General features: G+C 37.9%; 1 protein-coding gene across 5 annotated transcripts in view; it reads right to left on the reverse strand.

Annotated features, from left to right (window-relative positions):
• PCSK5 (proprotein convertase subtilisin/kexin type 5) overlaps nt 1-20,788 on the reverse strand; it is a 437,767-nt gene that overhangs the window by 308,180 nt on the left and 108,799 nt on the right. For all 5 annotated transcript variants that reach the window (XM_079112090.1, XM_079112091.1, XM_079112089.1 and 2 more), the window contains exons 4-5: nt 5,250-5,393; nt 2,914-2,990 (exon numbers count right to left, since the gene is read on the reverse strand). In XM_079112090.1, the coding sequence (XP_078968216.1) occupies nt 2,914-2,990; nt 5,250-5,393 (221 nt within the window). The remainder of the gene's footprint in view (nt 1-2,913; nt 2,991-5,249; nt 5,394-20,788) is intronic.

Genomic DNA, 20,788 nt, shown 5'->3' on the forward strand with positions numbered 1-20,788 from the left:
TCAGACAGAACGACTGAAAGGAGCTAACGGGACATCTGATACCCCAGGAGACAGCTGACTTCCCATAAAACAGAGGTAGGGAATGCTGGTTAAAAAATGCCATATTTCACTGTCAAGACTACAAGCCTAAGCACACATCTGGAACAATGCTGGGATCTTCCATCAAACTCCCTCTGCACTCAGTGAACCATGAAGAGTGCTTAGAATGGGTCAAAACAGGACACACTAGAATACCCTGGAGAGAGCATGACCTCAGGGATTCTTCATGAACAAAGGTCTTGGGGAGTGGCCAAGTTTTAAAGGAATCCTCACAAAGAACACAGTTTTAAAAGGGTATAAAAAGCCATCAAAGTTGGTACTCAAAGAATGTCTACACGTAGGCATCATGGTTAGAGAGGTTAGCCAGATCAGATGCACCCTCAGAGAATAGTTGTCACCATCAGTGACCACACATGGATTCAGGTTCAACTAGTTCCAGGGATCAGCATATTGGTCTTGGGTTTCTACCTGTCCCTTCATAGAAATCCTGCACAAGGATTACATTAGGTATTAACATGATCTAGACTTTCTTAGTTTTCCTGCTTCTCTTTTGACTATAAAATTATTAATGTTGTAAATTTAGCGAATGGATATAACACAATTCTGCTATAATGTTTGCTTTAAGAACACCAATTTCTTCCAACATGATTGATATGTCAGGAAAATTCAGAAACATGTGAAATTCGCATTTGTTTAGATAGGATTTTGTCACAGAAACTCTAGGTGAATGCAGAAAACACAACCAGATGAACTGAGCCAGGTAGGAGTACATAAAACACAAAGAGCTATATGCCTTAGAGGTACAACAGTCCACACTTAGCCACTTCTGGTACTGCAACTTCTCCATGCTCTCTGATAACCCTCTCCCACTTCCTATAATAACTGACAAGCTGCCATTCTTCTGACAAGGGCCATCCTGGGGTGGGAGGCAATGCCCTCCATTCTGCTTAACTTTCCCCTCTTTCTCTCTGCCTGTTTTATTTATTTTTTCCTGTCTATTCTGTGTCTTTTATTCTTGGTTTTCACGTTGATCTCTCTTTCTGTAACTCTTTTTCTCTTGAACACAGGATAGAAGACAAATGGGAGTAGGAATAGGAATAATGAGCATACACTTCCAGAGGCACACTTCAGGTTCTTGTTCAAGGTTAAGGGCCACCTTTAAAGTAGTTTTAATATATTTCTTAACTACTTAATATATATAAAACTGGGCTACCAGGCTACCATTTTATTAGATCCCTGTCGCGTGTGTGTGTGTGTGTGTGTGTGTGTGTGTGTGTGTGTGTGTATGAGAGAGAGAGAGAGAGAGAGAGAGAGAGAGAGAGAGACTGACAATGTTTTTGAGTATTAGATTCCAACTCAATGTTTTCATCACTGTTTTAGGATTTTGCAGAGGCTATTGTTTTTAGGAGTGCTTATTAGGAATGCATATGTTGCATGACAGCAGAACAAACTGGATATATTGAGATTTATCAGTGCTATCTTTTTTAACACTATTTTTTGAGAAGTTTTAGATTCACAGCAAAATTGAGAGGGTAGGTAGATATTTTCCATATTCCCACGCATGTAAACCATTAGTGCCTTTTACTAAGTGATTTAAGTCTCTTCTTCATTGTTTCATGTTAGTTTGTAAATTAGGATAAAAAACATCAGCTCCTGTTGTCTGAAACTCTAACCCCTTATGGAAAATTCACTCAACATTATGATCTAAACAATAACAATCAGGTCTGAAAGAAAAATATTCAGTTTAATTTAGTCACATTCTCTTTTTGTTTGGAACTTCTGGAAAAGTTGATATGAATTTGTATATTAAAGCTTTCACCACAGAATCATTCTGTCATATTAATTTGGTTGTTAATATGAACAAACAGCATATTTCTACAGCTACTTTGTTGAGCCTTCTTTGTAGATGGAAATAAAACCAAATGCACAGTCACAATTTTTCTAGGTCATATGCTTTTATCTAAATTTATTGACTTACTTAAATATGACTAGCTGAGAACGTTTCCCCTAGAGAAAAAAAAAGAGATTGCAAATAGCACATAATAAATGAGCAGGACTGTTTTCCTTGCAACTTTTGCGATCCCAACCTAAAACATGTAAATAAACATTCATATGAAAATATCTAAATCACAGCATTAGCCTAGAGGAGCTTTTCAGTAAAGGGAGGGCGGGGAGAATGTTAATTAATGTGATATAGTGAGTAGAAATACCAAGTGATCTTTTAAAGAATCTGGGTCATTATAAATAAGAAAAACCAATCCCGCTTACTTACTGAGGAATGTTAAAATAATCTATCATCAAATGGATGTACCATTTCATTTGCATTCACTAAAAACTACTATAGGAACTGGAAAGTGGAACTGTGCCTCTTGGCTGCGGAGGGACATAAGAAAGGTAATGCATTCCCCAGATGGCAACAGTTCTTCTAGATGTTCCTTACATATTAGTGGAAAAGCTAATCACAGAGAAGAGAGCAAAGGAGAAACAAAATAATAAAGCCCCTGACAATGGCCTCACATGCAATAGCCAATCAAATTTATTGAATTTAATAGAATCAAGTAACTCTTCTGGGGGGCACTTTTGCCTCTCCCTTTAGCACTCCTATCTTTAAACATATGGGGTGAGGGAGGTGAGGGAGATGTCTTCCACTTCCATTTTCAAGATATGGAAACGCTGAGCCATTCCCCAGAGCTCTCTCTGCAACCTTTCTTAATTTGTGAACCACTCCTTTTTCTTACTCAGAAACTTTGCTGGACACTTATTTATTTTACAGTAAATTAGGCCCATTGGTTAACAAGGATTTTGAAGAAAATACTTCCCTTAGCATGAGCAGAAAACCTAACTCCTTGCAACCACCCCTCACTTGAGCCTTACTTGTTCTCATTGCTTGCATCATAACGAGGCATTGGGTCCAGGTCATTCCCATTCACATCACAACTTGCCAGGGCATCCTGTGGCCATAGAGGAGAGAACGAGAGAAAGGAAATGGACAGTCATTAATTAGCCACTGACCTACGGGCTCACACAATCTTAAATACATTTCTGCTAGAGAGTAATTAGGTTAACTTATAACTCATGGTTCGCTGGAGTCAGGATGCCTTAGGGAGGGTCTGCTGGTTTAATAATTATCAGTGCTGTATTTTCCCCCTTAAGGTGAAGAAGTGTTCAAAACAGACCAAGGAGATCCCGCCTCCATTATGCCAGCACTGTTCCCAGTCTACCTGGGATGACCTGGGTCGTGAAATATGTATTTTTCAAATATGTCCTTCTCCACTAAGTACTCCTCAAATACCTGGAAGCAAAGTGATTTATTCTCCAGATTCATTCCCTAGTCCTTACTTGAATTCTTGAACTTGCAACTTCTTTTTCATAATTAAGGAGGTTAGAAGACAAAATTTATTCATATGTAATTGGCGAGCCAACTAAAAAATCAATATTAGATATTTATTCTGTTAAGTACCTTGGGACCCCTATTAAACATTCATCTGGGATCAGATATTGTATCTCCTGTAAAAGAGCCTGCAATTCAGACTTTTCCTAATGCTTAATGGCTTTTGGACCAACCAAAATGATGAATAAAGTTTTCTTATGCTAAGTTTACAAAATGAGGAAACAGAACCTCCAAAATGGAAGTTAGATTTATTTGTTTGTTTTTAAAAATGCCTAGGAAAATTTTCCAGATACTATAAAGAATTTACTGGATCATTACCATTGTTCAAATTTACATCATCATAGACAGCTTATTTTAAGATGTTTTAAATTTTCTTATGCCCTACCATGATTCCTAATTTCAATGTTTGCAAAAATCTTTGTTTTCTGTATTTATCAAAGGTTCATGTTTCTGAAAATAACTTTTAGTGCATAGAATTTGAAATGTTTGAGGGAATTCAGGAAAATATATTAAGTGTGAAGCTGGTAAGCTTTTGCTTCCTGTACAAAGGGGACCCTGTTGCCCCTCTTTGTAGCCACTACAGCATGAAGGATTCTGCAGTGAATCTAATATAACAATTTTACTTATAAGAAAACAGAGGACTCAAACAGCTTAATTTCTACCCTGTTCTCGAATGAACCAAACAAAAGCTGGAACCCAGGTCTTCTGTTACCTCCTCTAATATGCTTTCTCTACTCCCCTCCAGCTCCAACATAAGAACTCAAAGAGAACCAGCACTGCTAATTATACAGGTAATTTTAGAAAATTTTCTTTCGAGGTGAAAATTGACAAACATAAAGATTGCAATCACAATTAAGTGAAGGCTTTTCATATGTAATCAAATGCAGTTGTCTGCAGGCGGGGAGCAGTAGCACACAGCAAAATCCTCCTTGCATGTAACAAGAAAGACATCTCTGCTGAAGCATAGGCAGCCATAGTTCTGATTTTGTATCTGACCTTGGATTACTCCCTTCAGTCTTTAGAGCTCATTTTCTTCACCCATCAAATGTGGAGAATAAACTGCAGTTCCTTTTAAGCTTCAAAATTCTGTGCTGTGGAGAGGGGCAAGTTTATCTTAATGTGCTTAGATGCAGGGTGAGGACAGCCTGCTGTCACTCATCTCTTTTGTTCAAAGGAGAACTAAATGAATCTGCAGTTCCTCCCTAAGAATGGAGATTGATGATTCCTACAGACTAGTGGGAGGCTAATCACTACTATCCTTAAAAAAGGAGAGGTAGTAGGGCTGCAGTTGTGGCTCAGTGGTAGAGTGCTTGCCTGGCACTTGTTGAGGCACTGGGTTTGATCCTCGGCACCACATAAAAATAAATAAAATAAATGTATTGTGTCCATTTACAACTAAAAATTAAAAAAAAAAAAGAGAGAGAGAGAGGTACAGAAAGAAAGATACCAGCAAAATAACTTGAGAACAATTCTAAGTCTACTTTTTTCCATAAAAGAAACAAAAAGTGTCACCTGGCTGGTTGGTTGGATGGTTGAGAAGAGCAGGTGTTGCTGGTAGCAGATGGTGTTGGTGGTGAAGTTTCTGCTCCCCTTATTACTTTCTTTTTGTAGGTCACAGTATCAAGGGCACCCAAAAGTGGAAAACTGTTAACTCATGTTTCCTGGACTTTAAGAACTCCTCACTTTTTACAAGAAAGAAGTAAAACACAGCCTATTGTATCTGTTGCTACATGGTTCAGTAGCAATCCCCCTTTCTGATAATCCTAACATGAGTCCTCCTTCTGAGGAGGGGAGATTTCCAACCACAGCAAACACTCACATAGTTTTGCATCAGATCAGGATGGGTTCTCTCAATGCCATCGTCCAGGATGGTCACCACAATGTTCTTTCCTGTGTAGCCTCTCTTCCAGGCTCCTTCAATATTCATATCTGATTGGCAGGGATGTGTGTTGTCACTGCAGTGCTGAAGAAGGAAAAGGACATTGCAGATTATTAAATCGTGAAGAGACAGGGGAATTACCCATTTGTTAAGATACTGCATTAAACTAATAGCAATGTGGTAGATTGCCTGTTAGCAAAGAAGCAGGACCCCCAGCCTGATAACTGGGGAAGACAGGAAAGATAGATGTGGGAAAAGCAAGTAAGAAATCTGCCAGCAGCTGTGATCTGTTCTGGTACCATACATCCTTTGGAAAATCATAAAAATAAAGTACATCTCAACAACATAATAATGAATATATCATTCATTGTTAGCATGTATTAATGAGACATAGTCATTGTAGAATTTCATTTATAAACCCAAACCAGGTAACTGAAGAACATATACTTTATAGTTTCTTAGCCAGGCACCTAAGAGCCAATTCAGCTACAACTGATATCAGATATCTTTTGTACAGTTAGCCAGAGGTGCGTTACTATGATAAACCCATGAATGAGAAAAAATAACAGGTTCAGATATCTTTTGTACAGTTAGCCAGAGGTGCGTTACTATGATAAACCCATGAATGAGAAAAAATAACAGGTTCTCCTTTGACTAAATAAACAATGGTGACTCTACCATAATTTATAGGGATAGACAGTGCTACTTTAAGAAGGGAAAAAAATAGTGCCAAAGTCCAGAAAGGTGCTCTACACAAGAAAATGCATATGAGGGATTCAAGGGGCAGGCTGTAAAACATGGAACCCTGGCTCAACATGCAGAAAAGTCACTCTGCGATGGCTACGATGTACCAACATACTGAAAAGGAAATTAAGCCTGCAGCTTTTCCTGATGTAATTTACTAGCAATTGTCCAACCCACACCATTGTTCCTTTAAAGTCCATCTCTTTGAAATCTCCCTTCTGAGGGGTGCTGCTTTCCAGATCCTTAAGACTGCAGAGGGGAATAAAGGAAAAGAAATGTGCTGCTCCATGATGCCATAGCAACACCAGCCACCCCAGGACTATAGCCATTCACTCCTTTCCTCCGGCTTTGTAACAAACAGTTCAGCATTTAGGGAATGGAAACAAATGTCCAGCTTCCTATGCTCTAAATATGATGGAGACCCCACTGCTACTGATGTATTCAACACACAATTTATTAAGTGCCTACTACAAACAGGGTATGGCTTCAAACAAGGTACCTGAGGTCCTTGTCCTAAGGGGAGAAGACAGAATATAAAGAAACAAAAAAAGTAACCTTGGTTTTACAGTAAAGAGGGTGATATGGTGAATGCTTAGAAGTCTCAGCATACTTTAGGTGTGGTCAGAAAAAAAAAAAAAATTCAGTCTTTGAGAAAGTGAAATGTGAGTTGGTGTAAGACTGATGAGAAAAAGCTGGTTTGCTCCAGAACCTGGGGGTAAGCATTCTATAGGCAGTGCAGCAAGTTTAAAGGCTGTAATGTGGACAAGAGCTAAGGGAGAAAGAAAGTGAGTACTCCTGGAAAGAATAGTACAGAAGAAAGCAACCTCGAAAGGGAGGCGAGGCTGGATCACTCAGGACTTTGCTGGTCATGATTGGGCTTTGATTCTAGGTACACCCTCAAGAGAAGCTCCCTTCTTTCCAAACCTTTTCCCCACAAATCAAATGCTGACTGGGAATGACAGATGCCTCCAATGATCTTTAACATGAATTTGTTCACTAATTTATACCCTAAATGAGACAGTGTCTTGTTGAAGACTATTAATCCATTTGAATAAAGGACTCATTTTAAGAAACAGGGTACCCATGTATTCAAGAGAGACATCGATTTCATGGGGAATAAGGACTTAAGATTTTTATGGACATTTGCATGTTTTTCCCATGCCCTGACTTCTGATCCTGACACACTTTATTATTTACTCTATTGATCTGAGTTCCTTTCCCCTCCTTCCTCCAGTTTTCTGGACACAGCTCTGGACCTACCTCCTCCTACAAAGCTTTCTTTGACTATTTCAGCTTTTCCTCTTCCCTGAACTTAGGAACACACACGTGTGTGCACAAATGCGTGCATGCATACACACCACTTTACACAATTCAACCAATACTTGCTGAATTCTGCTGAAGAGTTATTGATGGTTGAACCTTGTGTATGAATTTTATCTCCCTGACTGAATGAAATTAAGTCTAACCTAGGATTTCAGAAACATTGGTTAATTACAGACCAGAAAAGAGGGCATATCCTCAACTTTTTTCCAAGTTCAAAGCTGCCATTATAATGACTGCTCTCATCTCTTCAGAGACACTTGGCCAGCTACTGCTTTGTTAATAGAAAGATCATAAAAAAATGGTGCCGATTTCTGAAATACCTACTTTTTTCAGAAGTCTGACTCTGGCCAAGAGTGTGGCCTCTCCTCACCAAATATTATAGTTTAATATAAAGCAACCTTGACAGGTTTCCATTTCATTTTCTTTTCAAAACCTGCTGTGTCCACCTGTGGTATCAATTGTGACATGGAGTAATGTTAATGTGGCCAAGAGGTGGGCTGGAGGAAGGAAATGCACAGGAAATGGGTAACCCACAAATGCGATAACTGTCCTGGGGTGGAGGGGTGCTGCCTGAAATTATAATTATGAAAACTGAAGAAAGCCAGCGTCTGGAAAACATGTGTGTTAAAAGTGAAGTAACTAGCTTTCCTTTTTCCACCTCTGCTTCTATTGAATCTGATTTTACCATTAAATATTCTGGTACCACTTTTTTTTTTTTTTAAACACATCCACCACTCATGGTATTAGTGGGAGGGGAAGCAGAGGAAATTCTAATTGATGAATTCATTTAGCTACTCTTATATAGAAGGTAGCCCACATATCAAAGGTAAAGAGTTAATCAAAGCCTAGAATGCTTCTTGCAAATGAGTACTACGTCAGAGGACTCTTAAATCAGAACACTAAATGCTCGAGGAACCTTTGTTTTTTGGTGCTAAGATTGAACCCAGTGTAGCTCTACCACAGTTGTATCCTATTTATTTTTTATTTTGAGACAGAGTCTCATTAAGTTGCTGAGGCTGGCCTTGAACTTGTGATCCTCCTACCTCAACCTTGAGAGTCGTTGGGATTATAAGTATATGCCACTGCACCTGGCAGAACCTTAGATTTTTAAACACATTTCCAGTGTTCCAGGCTTCCAAATGTGTTTCTAATATAGTTGTCTCACATAACCAAGATATTTAGAGAAGAAAGGTTACAGAAAGTACTGATGTCACCCAACACTGACCAAAGACAGGAGTGAATTCATCATTTCCTCAACTGATTACAATGGTCTTTAAACTGGACCTTATTCACTTGCCAGGAATCCATGTGATGGCAGCCATCCAAAGATAGAGGAACCCACACGGGCCATGATTATCTCATTTGTGATCAGCCACATTGAGAAATGTCTGCTGGGGCTGGAACTAAATGCTGGTGGCTGAAACTGTGTCACCATATATACAGCCCCACAAAGAACATTGACAATGAAAAAATATATATATATGTGCACAGGATATGCAAGATAAATATAGTAAATGTATGCACCTTCAATTCTGAATAATGTGTTATATTTCAGTGATGGTCTATGTCTAGAAGATGAAGTATTCAGAAACAACACAAGGAGTGAAAAACAAAATATCCTGCAGAAACAATGCTGCCAACAAGGTCTCCCACTTTCTTACCCATAAAAGCTTTTATTCCTTTTAGGAATGCAGTTTTACAGAGTTGGTTCTGTAAGTTCAGGAAACTGACTTTTTCCATACCAGGGTTACGAGTTATTTTGCAAATCACTATGGGTGAGTCCACATCTCTCATGTCTTCATAAACATATCACAGTGTTTGCTCAATGAAAGAACAGTTTATTCTCAAAATAAACACCTGTTATGTTCTCACCATCATTTTATTCAGACTAAGGGGAGGGGGGAATTTTCAACATCATTCTTTTTAAACTTCTGTAAGTTCTGAGTCTGAGGACTTTCAGCGAACAGCCCTTTGGCAGGGGTGGCAGGGAGAAGGGGTGCTGCAGATCAAACTCAGGGCTTTCTGCATGCAATGCAAGCACTGTACCTCTGAGCTGCACACCCCCAGCCCTTGAACTGCCATTATGTATGCTGTCAGTAACCTGCTAACTTTGAAAACATCTGTTGTTCATTATTATATGGTGGCTCATAAGACTGCATCTCTGACTGTGCGATATTAGTAAGAAAATAGCACTACATACACAAAAATCTGTTCCAGATACAATTTAAGACACAGAACAAGTCAATTTAGTAAATAAATAAATAAATAAATATGCATATTTCAAATTCCTCATACAATTTGGAGTTTAAGAGAGATAAAAAATAGCATTGATATTAATTATTAACATATTTACAGTGACCTGGGCTTCCAAATATGTAAAAATATAACTAACATCGACTAGGTCCTTACCATAGCCAAGAGTTTCACTAATCAGTGTATGTGGACAGCATCATTGAAGACTTAGAACAATCATTTGAAAGAGGTGTTTTTATCATATGCTTTTTTTTTTTTATCATATGCTTTTAACATATAAAGAAAATGAGACTTAATCAACCTATGTAACCTGGAATCCGAATGCTTGGTCAACAGTGGGATTAGAATTCACACTCAAGCCATCTGACACCAGGGCATGGGAGTATGGAAATTCTTTGGCAAAAATTTGGGGCTGTGGCTCAATGGTAGAGCATTTACCTAGCATGTGTGAAGTATTGGGTTTGATTCTTGGTACCACATATAAATAAATGAATAAAATATAGGTCTATCAACATCTAAAAAAAGTATTTTAAAAAATTGGAAACAGAAAGGGCTTAGAGTAGGATCAAACATTCAAATGATGAGATTAGGAGAGGATAAGGAGTAGATGTCGGTAAACACAGTTCCATCAATCAAATAACAGAAACTCCACTGGCTTTAGCAGAGTGATCAGTGCTTTCAAGTGATAAAGTGCAATACAGTTAGATAAGACCTTAGAGATATTTTTTCCCCTTATTCTTTTTTTTTTTCTTTCTTTCTTTTTCTTTTTTTTGGCAATACATCTCTTAGGAAAACCACCAAGTTTTTATTTGACTACTCTCAATATGGGGAAATTCACTTCTTTATTCAATGACTGATGATATGCTAGTAAATCTAGTCTTTAAAAAAAAAAAAAAGGCCTCTGGTAGTGTTTATGAACTGCCATGGTGTAAATACTCACCTCACAACTAGTTGTAAACCAATCACAATCACAAAACTCCTGAATGTGCAACAAAAAGTGTCCATGAGCTGTTAGAAGGTGGGACCAGTACAGCCCTAGAAGCAGCCCACTATGGTTAGTCCTGCTCCATTTATGATGAGATCTGATTTTTGCTTCTCAGTACTTGGGAACCACTGGGAAGCACCTAAGTTTAGCAGTCCCTTGGTGTTTTCAGACAATTATTTTATTGCTTTTCGTATATGTTTACAAAAGACATTTTAAATCTTTTTTTCTCAAGGTTATCTAAACTCTTGTGAAGCCTCTGAGCCTTTGTGAGGAAGACCTTACCTGATGGGCTCTCCATCAGTTCTATGGAACACAGACCCTGGGTCTCCAAAATTGTAGATGTGTACAGGTTCTTGATAATCTATACTAAGCTTGGTTATGTTCTAAGTTTCTACTACTACATCTACAGGTCAGTTTGGTGAACTTCAGATCACAAAAATGGCCCTGACCAAAACAGATCTGAAGATAATTATTCAGTTTGCGGATTATGCCAAAATTCCAAGGAAGCTAGTATGTTTCAATGACACTAACTCCATTTTGAGTTGAGTTTTGTGCAGGGTGAGAGATAGGGGTTTAGTTTCATTCTGTTGCATATGGATTTCCAGTTTTCCTAGTACCATTTATTGAAGAGGCTATCTTTTCTCCATTGCATGCTTTTGACACCTTTGTCTAGTATGAGAAAACTGTATTTATTTGGGTTTGTGTCTGTGTCCTCTATTCTGTACCAACTCCAGAATAGCAGCTGACTTGAGCTAAGAGAAAGCGGAGGAGAGTTTTTAATGCCACCTCTACTTCTTTCCAGCTGCAAGATTTTGTACAACCACCTAAAACCCTAAAATTCATCTGTTTTTTGCACACAGAGAATAGTTATAAAGATGAGAGAAGACAAAATACAAAACAAGGAGCTGCTGTTGGTGTGACTGTGCTGTGGCTGATGACAGCACATGCATGGAAGTTATCAGTGCTCCTGATAGTCTGGGGAAGAAAACCTTAGTTGAGAAAATAAAAAGGAGAGATAGTTTATTATAAAAGAACAAGATGATTTTCCTCATTGTCGGGAGAGTTAGGTGAGATGAACTTGAAAGGGCAATTGATCTGTCTGTGAAGGACAGCAGTGATGACCTGCTATTTTATATTCAGGGTCTTGGGCTGGGTTGGGGTATGGAGACTAGGGTTGGGGTATTCGAAGAAAGAACAGTTCCAATTGCCTTTTGGATTCATGCCTCCCATGAATCATCCTGTTTTACTTCATACACTGACACCAGTATTTCAGTTCTGCTAGAAGCATGGTTTCTACCTACTACAACACAGTTTTGACAAAGGATCATTTCTCAAGGTACAAGATGTTCGGCTTGTCCCACATAATACCAAGGAAACACCAAAATGAAGTGGATGTTGGAAGAACAAGACTGTGGTATACAAGATATGCCTATGCAGAAGAAAACAGAATAACTCCACTACCCAAATTCTATTATAATGGAGGATCAAGAAATTAAAGTGAAGCTGGCAAAGAACAGCTAGATGGTCTTTAGATTAAGTGGACAGTTCCCATTTTGTGATTCTCTGAATCTTTCCAAATCTGACCCCTCTTGAATTAGAAACTTGCATTCTTAAAGGTACTTAACAAAACCAATAAAGAAATATAGTAAGCCAACAAACATGTCTATCTCCTTTAAAGAATCTTTACACGTCTCATACTAAGTGTTTGGATAACTGGTTTCAGTTTTTTCACTTGGCCTTGACACTAAAAGGTAACTAGCATCTCTAAAATTTAGTGGGCATTTTTTCGCACTAAACAAACTTAGCGTTTACATCTATTTATAGCCCTCTGCACCTGCCAAGTCCACATCATTCTCAAATACCTCAGGTACAAAAACAAAATCAAGTTTTAGCAATATGACTTTGAAACCACTGCTTCCTTCTCTATTGTAATTTCTTCTTCTCACTTACAACATGCAGGTCACTCTACTGGCCATGATGCTGTCCATGTTGTCAAGAACTTTAAGTCTAGTCCATGTCACAGAAAAACAAGCAATTATAAAACACATGCTAGGCCTTATAATAGGGTTGTCAGGGTACTGTGGGAATACGGAACCTAGTTAGGGGAAAGCGTGAGAAGGCTGAGAGAAAACAGACTTGAACCTAAATTGCCAAATATGACTTGACTCAAACAGCAGTCAGTGGGGGATGAAGAGGATGTGTTCTATCTTGGAAAAGGTATGCACTAATCAAAGAGAGACTGAGAGTTAACAGAAATTTTTTTAAAAATTCAGTACTTATTATGGTTTAGATATGTGGTCCCAAAGCTCCTGTGTGAGACAATGCAAGAAGGTTTAGAAGTGAAATAATTGGGTTATGAGAATTTCAACCCATCAGTACATTAATCCCTGAGTGGTAACTGTAAGCAGGTAGGGTGTGGTTGGAGGAGGTGGATCCATGGGGCATGCTTCTGCCCTTGTTGAGCAGAGCTCTCTCTCGGCTTCCTGGTGTGATGTCTTGAGCTGCTTCCCTCTACCACACCTTTGCACCATGATGTTCTGCCTGGTCTTGGACCCTGAGGAATGAAGTCAGCCATCTATGGACTGAGACCTCTGAAACCATGAGCCCCAAATAAACTTTTCCTCTTCAAAATTGTCCTTGACAGGTCTTTTGGTTACAGCAACAGAAGAGTTGCCTATAACAGTATTGCTGAAGGGTGCAGGGTGAAAGAGGTAAAGTGGAAGATGAGAAAAGTAGAAATAGATAAGACGGGAGAGGTACACAGGAATGTTTATTATACAGCAAAAGGTAACCAACATATGAAATGATCAGTTTGAGGGAAGCAAACTGATTCAGAAAGTTAAGAGAAAATAGTCCCATCAGGTTGATACAGATTATCTAGAAGAGAAATGCTGGCTGCACAAGTGAGGAAGAAAAGCCACAGGGACACTTCAATGTGTCAAATATGTGATGACAAAGCCTACTCATATCCCCTGCATCCAGCAGGATATTTCTTTCATGGAAAGTCTGGTACATTTTTGCTCACCTCCTAGCAATTCTCACATCAGTAAGCTCTGGCTAGATAGTGTGTTATCTTCCCAGTGAAATTAAAAGGCACATGCAAAGCAGCCTGTGTTATACCTTCTTAAATCTTTAGAGTTCTCATAAATGAATTCAGCAAAGTAGGAGGAAATAAAATTAACACCCATAAATCAATTGTATTCCTATATATCAGTGATGAATCAACTGAAATAGAAATTGGGAAAACGACTCAATTCACAATAGCCTCAAAAAAAAAAAAAAAATTTGGGAATCAATCTAACAAAAGAGGTGAAAGACCTCTACAATGAAAACGGCAGAACACTGAAGAAAGAAATTGAAGAAGACCTTAGAAGGTGGAAAGAAATAAGCCAATCCTGAAAAACCAAAGGCCAAATGTTCTCTCTGATATGCAGGTGCTGGTTCACAATAGGCTGGTGGGAGTGGGGGATGGAGGTTCACCAGATTGGACAGGAGGAAATGGGATGAAGGAAGGGGGTTGGGAATGGGAAAGACAGTAGAATGAATTGTACATAACTTTCCTATGTTCATATATGAATACAAGATCATTGTAACTCCACATCACGTACAAACACAATAAAGGGAAGTTATACCCCATGTATGTATGATATGTCAAAATATATTCTACCATTACGTGTAACTAAAAAGAACAAATAAAAAAAATTTTTTTTAATCTTTAGAGTTCACAGTAAAAATACCCAAGAAGTCAGGAATTTATTTTTATTTTAAGGGGTGTGATGATTGATTTTATGTGTCAACTTGACTGGGTTGAGGGATGCCCAGACAGCTGGTAAATATTATTTTTTGGTGTGTCTCTGAGGATGTTTCCAGAAGAGATTAGCATTTAAACAGACAGACTGAGCAAAGAAGGGCTGCCTTCACCAACACGGTCAAGCATGGTCCGACCCATTGAGGACCCCCACATAACAAAAAGTCAGAAGAGGGTGAATTTGCTTTCTGCTTGAGCTGGCACATCCACCTTTCTGTGCCCTTGGACATCAGGGCTTGATTCTTGGGCCTTCGGACTTAGCCTACAACTTACAATGTTGGCTCCTGTGGTTTGAGGGCTTTCCAGACACGGAGTGGAATGACACCATTGGCTTTCCTAGGCCTCCAGCTTGCAGACGCAGGTCAAGAAACTTCTCTACCTCCACAATTACATGATCAATCACTCATGCTAAATCAATCTATCACCCATCTACCTATCCATCAACACACATACCCGCATGTGCGCGTGCGCGCACACACACACACACACACACACACACACACACACACACACACACACACAAATTGCCTCTCTTTCTTTGGAGAACCCTGACTAACAGAGAATTTTAAGAAAGAAGGCAGAAGTGAATTCTAAAGTAAAGCATCAAAGAGGACAACTGACATAGTCAAGACAAATGATGCAGATAACAGAAAAGATACAAATAAGATCAAGAAACCTTCATGTTCTGCATATTGACTCATGAGAGGGCACTGGCTTCAACTGCCAATGAAAGGATTCATGAAAGAACACAGAAAATATGCAGAGACTAAAGCCCTCAAGGAAATCACATGAGAGAAGATGACTTCATTAGGGAGGGCTGATTATTCTAATGTGCCACTAACAGTGTTCAATACTGTTGGCATGAGAAGTTTGAAGAGGCAGGTGCAGTGGTGCAGACCTGTAATTCCAGCAGCTCAGGAGTTTGAGGCAGAGGATCGCAAGTTCAAAGCCAGCCTTAGGAACTTAATGAGTCCCTAGGCAACTTAGCAAGACCCTGTCTCAAAATTTAAAAAAGTGCTCAGTGGTTAAGCACCCCTGGGTTCAATCTCTGGTACTAAAAAAAAAAAAAAAAAAAAAGTCAGAAGAGATGTGACGTGGTGCAGGTGAGCTATTACCCCATTACAGCCCTGTGAGGTATTTCTTCTGGCAGGAGAGGAGCTGAGGTGTTCAGGAGACTGTTTTCTTTGGAAGAACTCAGGGCAAGATAAAAGTGAACATTTCTCAACTCTATTCTGGTTTCCTGTAAATAGCTCAATTTGAATATTGTCTTCCCTTCTAGTTGTGCAGCAAATTCTTCTAAGAATTGAAGAGAAACTTAGTTTATCTTCTTGGTTATGAATCAAGAGCCAGATATTTCTTAATATACCACTATCTCCTCAGATAATGCAACTTGTAAATTAGTAAATGGTGCTTGCTTAGGGATGATCTCAATTAAAATGTTTTCCTTATGTGCCTACAAGCCATGAAACAATTGCTATGCTGAAGCTCATGAAAATGCATTTTAGAAGCTATGGAGTTGCATTATTTTAATAATTATGGTAACATTAGCAGGAATCAACCTTCATTCATTTCTAATATGTAATTTTTAAATTATATTGTTTACCAAATTCTGCTTGCACAGAACACTTCATCCTCTTGATCCCCTCTACATAAATCTGCTCAGAAACTCCTGCTTTGTTTATTCACCAAGGGTTCTGAAGTGGTGCTAATAGAATGGACAATGTTTTCCTTTCTTTAAAATGAGCAGAATGCAGTATGTTTGGGAAAAGCACAACCAACTGGCTTCATAACTCAATAGTCTTACTACTTTTATTTTTGTCAAAGTCACAAAAGAATTTTAAATAAAAACAACCTCTCTCTCTCTCTCTCTCTCTCTCTCTCTCTCTCTCTCTCTCTCTCTCTCTCTCTCTCTCTCTCTTTCATTGGTTCTTTTTAGTTACACATAACAGTAGAATCCATTTCGACATAATTATATGAGCATGGAATATATCTTACACTAATTCAGACCCTAGTACCTTTTCTTTCCCTCCCTTCCCCAATCCCCTGCTATCTTTTCTCTATTGATCTTTCTGCCATTTACCCATAGTTATTATTGTTTTTTAAATTAATTTTTGTGATCACGGTGCATTCATATACATACATAGGAAAGTTATATCTTTCCTTTTCCTATTCCCACTTCCTTCCCTTCATTTTCCTTTGTCTAATCCACTGAACTACTATCCACCCACCCCTTATTGTCGGCTACCTCCATGATTAAAACATTCAGCCTTTGGTTTTTTGGGATTGGCTTATTTCACTTAGCATATATTTTCCAGTTCCAACCATTTACCACCAAATGCCGTGATTTCATTCATCTTTATGGCTGAGTAAAATTACATTGTGTATGTAAACATTTTCTTTATTCATCCATCTACTGAAGGACACCTAGTTTGTCTCCATAGCTTAGCTATTATGAATTGTGCTGTTATGAACACTGATGTGGCTGTGTCATTTTAGTGTGCTGATTTTAAGTCCTTTGGGTATAAACCAAGGAGTGGGATAGCTGGGTCAAATGGTAGTTCCATTCCTAGTTACCCACCCCCAAGGAATCTCCATACTGCTTTCCATAGTGGTTGTGCCAATTTACAATTCCACCAACAATGTATGAGTGCAAACTTTTCCCAACATCCTTGCCAACATTTATTATTACTTGTATTCTTGATAATTGCCATTCTGCCTGGAGTGAGAGAGAATCTCAGTGTAGTTTAATTTGCATTTCTCTAATTGCTAGACATGTTGAACATTTTTTCATGTATGTGTTAACTGATCATATTTCTTTGGTGAAGTGTCTGTTCAGTTCCTTAGCCCATTTATTGATTGGGTTATTTGTTTTTTTGGTGTTAAATTTTTTGAGTTCTTCATATATTCTGGAAATTAATACTCTCTCTGATGTTGCAGTGGCAAAGATTTTCTCCCATTCTATACACTCTCTCTTCACATTCTTGATTGTTTCCTTTGTTGTGAAGAAGCTTTTTAGTTGAATACCATTCCATTTGTTGATTCTTGATTTTACGTCTTCCACTTTTGGAGTCTTATTAAGGAAGTCAGTTTCTAAGCTAACATGTTGGAATACTGGGCCTACGTGTTTGTCTAACAGGTGCAGGGTTTCTTCTATGCTCTCTAGATCCTTGATCCACTTTGAGTTGAGTTTTGTTCAGGGTCAGAGATAAGGGTTAAATTTGAAAATGACCTTTTCTAATGTTGGAGACACTCACAAGGTTGAAGAAGGGATGTTTGAACATCGTTTGAAAATATCTGAATATGATTTGATTAATGTCATGTTATGTATGTATATTATTTCAGTAATGACAATATTCTTATGGAACATAATGGCAGAGGAGCAATTCTTAGGGGAAAAAAACTATCTTTTCATTAAATGAACAATAAAAAACGGGAATATGCCTATATACTATCTTTCCCAACCTTCAATCATTCTGCAGTCAGGGTTTGACAACTTAATCATTATCTTTTACAAGTGTGGATGGACAGATGAATAATTAGTCAGAAAGAGAGACAAAGAAAGAGAAAAATAATACAGGCAGGTTTACATATCAATTTCTGTCAAATTCTTATTGAAGGCTGCACCACTTTCTCAGACACCATGGAACTTCTGAACAGTAAAGACCACTTTAAGTTTGCGAAATCAAGCCCTCAAACTAACAGCAACTGATAAATGCGATGTACTCAAAGGATATTTAAATCAGAGCCAAGTCACAAGGTGTCACACTAAGGAAAGAAGGGGACACAAAGGGACAGGAGAGGAAGAGAGAATTGAGTGTGCACAACAGTGTGGGGTGTGTGTTCCACTGATGCTCATGTGATGATTTGAGAGCCCTGTACTTCCCAAGACTAAGAACCAACACAACTTCCCTAGTAGAATACAAGTTCAACCTGCTCACACTCAACATGGTTTGCAGCATTAATAGTGGTTCCCTTAATTTTTCTGTCATAAAAAAGGCACTCAAGGAGCCACCCTTAAAGAAATATTCATTATTGCATTGAAGTGATATATAAAAATAGAGAGGATGTGGAATTTCAAATGGGTCTTTCCAAGTTTTTTTTTTTTTTTTAGTCTCTCTCTAGATTTATGTGGCTACTGACTCAATTTCTGAAAAGTTGCTATATCTGTTAACTGTCAAAACACTTATTTACAATTTTCCTCTGTGTGTGTGTATATATATATTTATATATATGAATATATATATGTGAATATATATATTCATATATATAAATATATATATATATGAATACACCACAATGAATCTCCACATCATGTACAACCCAAGACTGGGATCCTAACTAGAAGAAGATATACTCAAATTAGTACAGTCACTCTGGAAAGCAGTATGGAGATTCCTCAGAAAGCTTGGAATGGAACCACCATTTGACCCAGCTATCCCACTCCTTGGCCTATACCCAAAGGACTTAAAATCAGCATACTACAGAGATACAGCCACATCAATGTTCATAGCTGCTCAATTCACAATAACCAGATTGTGGAACCAACCTAGATGCCCTTCAATTGATGAGTGGATAAAGAAACTGTGGTATATATATGCAATGGAATATTACTCAGTCATAAAGAATGATAAAATTATGGCATTTGCAGGCAAATGGATGAAATTGGAGAATATCATGCTAAGTGAGATAAGCCAATCTCAAAAAACCAAAGGATGAATGATCTCGCTGATAAGCGGATGGGGGTGGAAGGGGTTAGTGTTAGAGTTAGGGTTATGTTTAGGGAGGGGGCAAGAATGGAGGAAGGAAGGACTGTATAGGGGGAAAAGAGGGGTGGGAGGGGTGGGGGGAGGGAAAAAATAACAGAATGAATCAAACAACATTACCCTATGTTAATTTATGATTACACAAATGATATGCCTTTACTCCATGTACAAACAGAGAAAAACAACATGCATCCCATTTGTTTACAATAAAAAAAGAAGATATACTCCATGTTTGTATAAATATGTCAAAATACACTCTACTTGCATGTATATCTAAAAAAACATAAATAAAAATTTTAGAAAAGCATTTATTTACTCATTTGGGTGTGTGTATGAATTTTATTTTCCATCCAATACCTAATGATGAGTCTACATCAGGGACTGAGAAAAAATGACCTGACTTCACAAGGTTTATGTTCAGAGTGGAGTATAAGAATAAGTAAATTGACAAATAATGTTCACAATATAATTAGAAATTATAATAATAGCTGAAAATTTTAAATGAAGAAAATTTTTAAAAAGGAGACCATGGATGACATTAAAAGAGAACTGTTATTGTGTTTATCCCCTCAGTTTTTTACAATTTTGCTATTATTGAGCTGAGTTTTTATTCATTGATCCTGGAAAGTTCATTCTGAATAGAGGCTTTCATTGGTATCAAGCAATAAACTCCAGCCTTTAAAGGGCAAGTTGGAGAAAAATGGAGGTTCCAGAACTATCACCATTTAAAATTAAAAAAGAAACCAAAGAACATTTTCACATTTCGAATAAAAAATTAAAGACAAAAAATTTCCAATGGCAAAACAACCCCACAGGAGTAAAGAGTGTGATATGCTATTACTATGATGCACCCACAGACAAACAAATGCACTCACCACACAAAGCAGAACCAATCTCAAACTCTGACAATCAGCAAAATCAATTCAGATTGCTACTAAAAGACTGCTTTAATATCGTTCCTTCCAGACTGAGTAAAAATAATGATCTGAGTCTACCTGACATCTTTGCTTTCATTGTGCTTTGAAGATGTATGCTAGTATAAAATCTACAAAGTTGCTTGCAAGGAAAATGAAACATTTTGCCAATAAAACATCCAGACCTTCTTCTACAGTGGTGCATAGTAGAGACTTCAGAAAAGAAAGATTGCATAATACGTTTGACTGGCCACTCAATAAAGGAACCTACATAGATGATTGCCTTTTCGACCCTGCAAGGTTTTCTCCAGACCCTGGAGTGTAATGAGCAAGAAAAGTCAGTTTCACCCTACACTAGCAAATCTCATTGAAAGTGTTTTTCTTACAAATTAAAAAAAGTCGAATTCTTTCAAGAATCTAACCAAAAATTTGATTTGATAGCAAACAACAGAATTTCTTCTGAAAGAAAAAATAATAATTCCAGAAAAGTAGCTCTCCAAACAGTGGCATATCTTCATTTACAAGGTGGTGAGGACACTGAACTTCCTCTACAGCAACTCCTAATTCTTACAACAGCATATTCCTACTGAAGGGTAACACTGCTCCTGTAATCTGAGCCACATTTATTTTTCCATTCAGCAATGAAAGGAATAATGTTAACATAATTAAATTCAGCACTAGGGAGAGCT

Source organism: Sciurus vulgaris (assembly GCF_902686455.1).
Source record: "Sciurus vulgaris genome assembly, chromosome: 15".
NCBI lineage: Eukaryota > Metazoa > Chordata > Mammalia > Rodentia > Sciuridae > Sciurus > Sciurus vulgaris.